This window comes from Haliaeetus leucocephalus, unplaced genomic scaffold (genome assembly GCF_000737465.1).
Source record: "Haliaeetus leucocephalus isolate CR32 unplaced genomic scaffold, Haliaeetus_leucocephalus-4.0 Scaffold2, whole genome shotgun sequence".
Lineage (NCBI taxonomy): Eukaryota > Metazoa > Chordata > Aves > Accipitriformes > Accipitridae > Haliaeetus > Haliaeetus leucocephalus.
In genome coordinates this window covers 11,081,774-11,083,430 of record NW_010972438.1, presented here as the reverse complement: position 1 = coordinate 11,083,430, position 1,657 = coordinate 11,081,774, and the positions used below count along the sequence as shown (strand labels likewise).

The 1,657-nt window shown below is 68.8% G+C and overlaps 1 protein-coding gene across 1 annotated transcript in view; it reads left to right on the top strand.

The window, feature by feature from the left end:
- Window positions 1–199: 199 nt before the first annotated feature.
- LOC104835506 (tubulin monoglycylase TTLL3) overlaps window positions 200–1,657 on the top strand; it is a gene marked incomplete at its 5' end in the record, with an annotated part of 3,803 nt that continues 2,345 nt past the window's right edge. Inside the window, 5 exon segments of the mRNA XM_010573520.1 lie at window positions 200–291; window positions 366–687; window positions 777–1,118; window positions 1,264–1,392; window positions 1,482–1,596. Of these exon segments, the coding sequence (XP_010571822.1) occupies window positions 200–291; window positions 366–687; window positions 777–1,118; window positions 1,264–1,392; window positions 1,482–1,596 (1,000 nt within the window).

The following is a 1,657-nucleotide window of genomic DNA, read 5'->3' as shown; positions in this document are numbered from 1 at the left end:
GGGGGGGGGCTGCAGGTGTGGGACTGGGGGTCTGGTGTTTGTCCTCGCTTTGGGGCGGTGGAGCCAGGGTGGTGGCTGGGTCTCGGGCTCTGCCATCACAGCGGTGCTGGGGTTGGGGGGTGGCATCCCACACTGGACCCCCACCTTGGGCCCCAGTGGGGCAAGGGGATGGGGGACACACTTGGCACCTGGGGGAGGGAGAGCCACCCGCAGCTCCCCTCGCCCTCAGGCTGCCGTGGGACAGTGCCACAGGGAGAGCAGCACCACGGGCACACAGCCCCCCCCGCCCCGGCCAGGGGCAGTGCTCCATTGGGGGGGTCACTGCTGAAGCAGGAGGGGGTCCCAGCTGTCCCCTGGCCTGCCAGGCTGGGGACGAGGGCACAGCAGGGGAGCGTGGCATCCCAGGGGGTGTGCAGCACCGCCAGAACACGCATGAGGCTCGGCGGGGCGGTGAACGCTGTGTCAGGGACCCCCGGCTCAGTCAGGCAGAGGCAGGCAGGTAGGCGCTTTCTCCCCCTCCCTGCCCACCCCATGGGGCTGGAGACGTGGGGCCGGCAGGGCTCAGCCCGGGCTGTCCTCGCAGGGCAGGCAGCACCCGCCACCACCAGCCACAACGGCTGCCACCACCTCTCGGTCAACCCTGAGCGGCTCAAGAGGGCCAGGCTGCACGTGGAGAGGGCCATCAAGGTGAGGGGCCTGACTTCACAGCCCCCCAACATGCCGTTATTGCATGTATGGCTTGGGGGTGAGAGCTGAGCTTTAGGGTCCCTCCCCAGGAGAAGAAGATCTTCATGGTACAGGGCCCCTACCCTGTCATCCGCCGCCTGTTGCGGGCCCGGGGCTGGGTGGAGAAGAAGCTCCCTGGCACGGGCAGGGTGGGCAGCCGGCCGGAGCAGCGTCATGGCAGCCAGGAGAAGCAGCTGCAGGAGGAGGAGGAGGGAAGTGATGGTGCTGAGCAGGGGGGGCCAGTGCTGGACACCCAGCTGGGGTCGGCATGCTGTGGGGCTCAGCCTTCCCTGGGGACCCCAGAGCCCCTGGGGTCCCCATGGCCGCCCAAGGAGGAGGAGGAAGAGGAAGAGTGGTGGGATGAGGACCCTGATGGCATCCATGAACTCATGGTTAGCTGAGAGGGCTAGGGCTGAGCTCTGCTGGGGCCCCCAGCACCCTTCCCCTGGGACCCCCAGGCACAGGGTACAGCCTGGGGCAGGGGGCGAGGGTGGGATGGGGGGTCCGTGCCTCACCCCGGCCCCCTCCCTCCCGCAGTCCCGCCTGGTGCGGGACCAGGTGCCGTACTTCATCTGGACGAACCGCCACAGTGCCATCGACTGCCGGCTGCTGCGGCAGGACCAGGTGGTGAACCACTACACCCGGGTGGGTGCCTTCACCACCAAGGTGGGAGCCTGGAGCCCCTGGGGCAGGGGGGAAACGACACAACAGGAGTGGGGGGAGTCCAGCAGGGGCTGCCACCCTTCTCTAAACAGGAGGGGCTGTGCCTCAACCTGCGAAACCTGCCCTGGTTTGACCAAGCTGACCCCGACGCCTTCTTCCCCCGGTGCTACCGGCTGGGGGCTGCGGATGAGCGGCAAGCCTTCATCGGTGAGCTCGGGGCTGGTATGACCCCCACAGGGCTTTTGCCCTCCTGTCCGCCCCCCCCCCC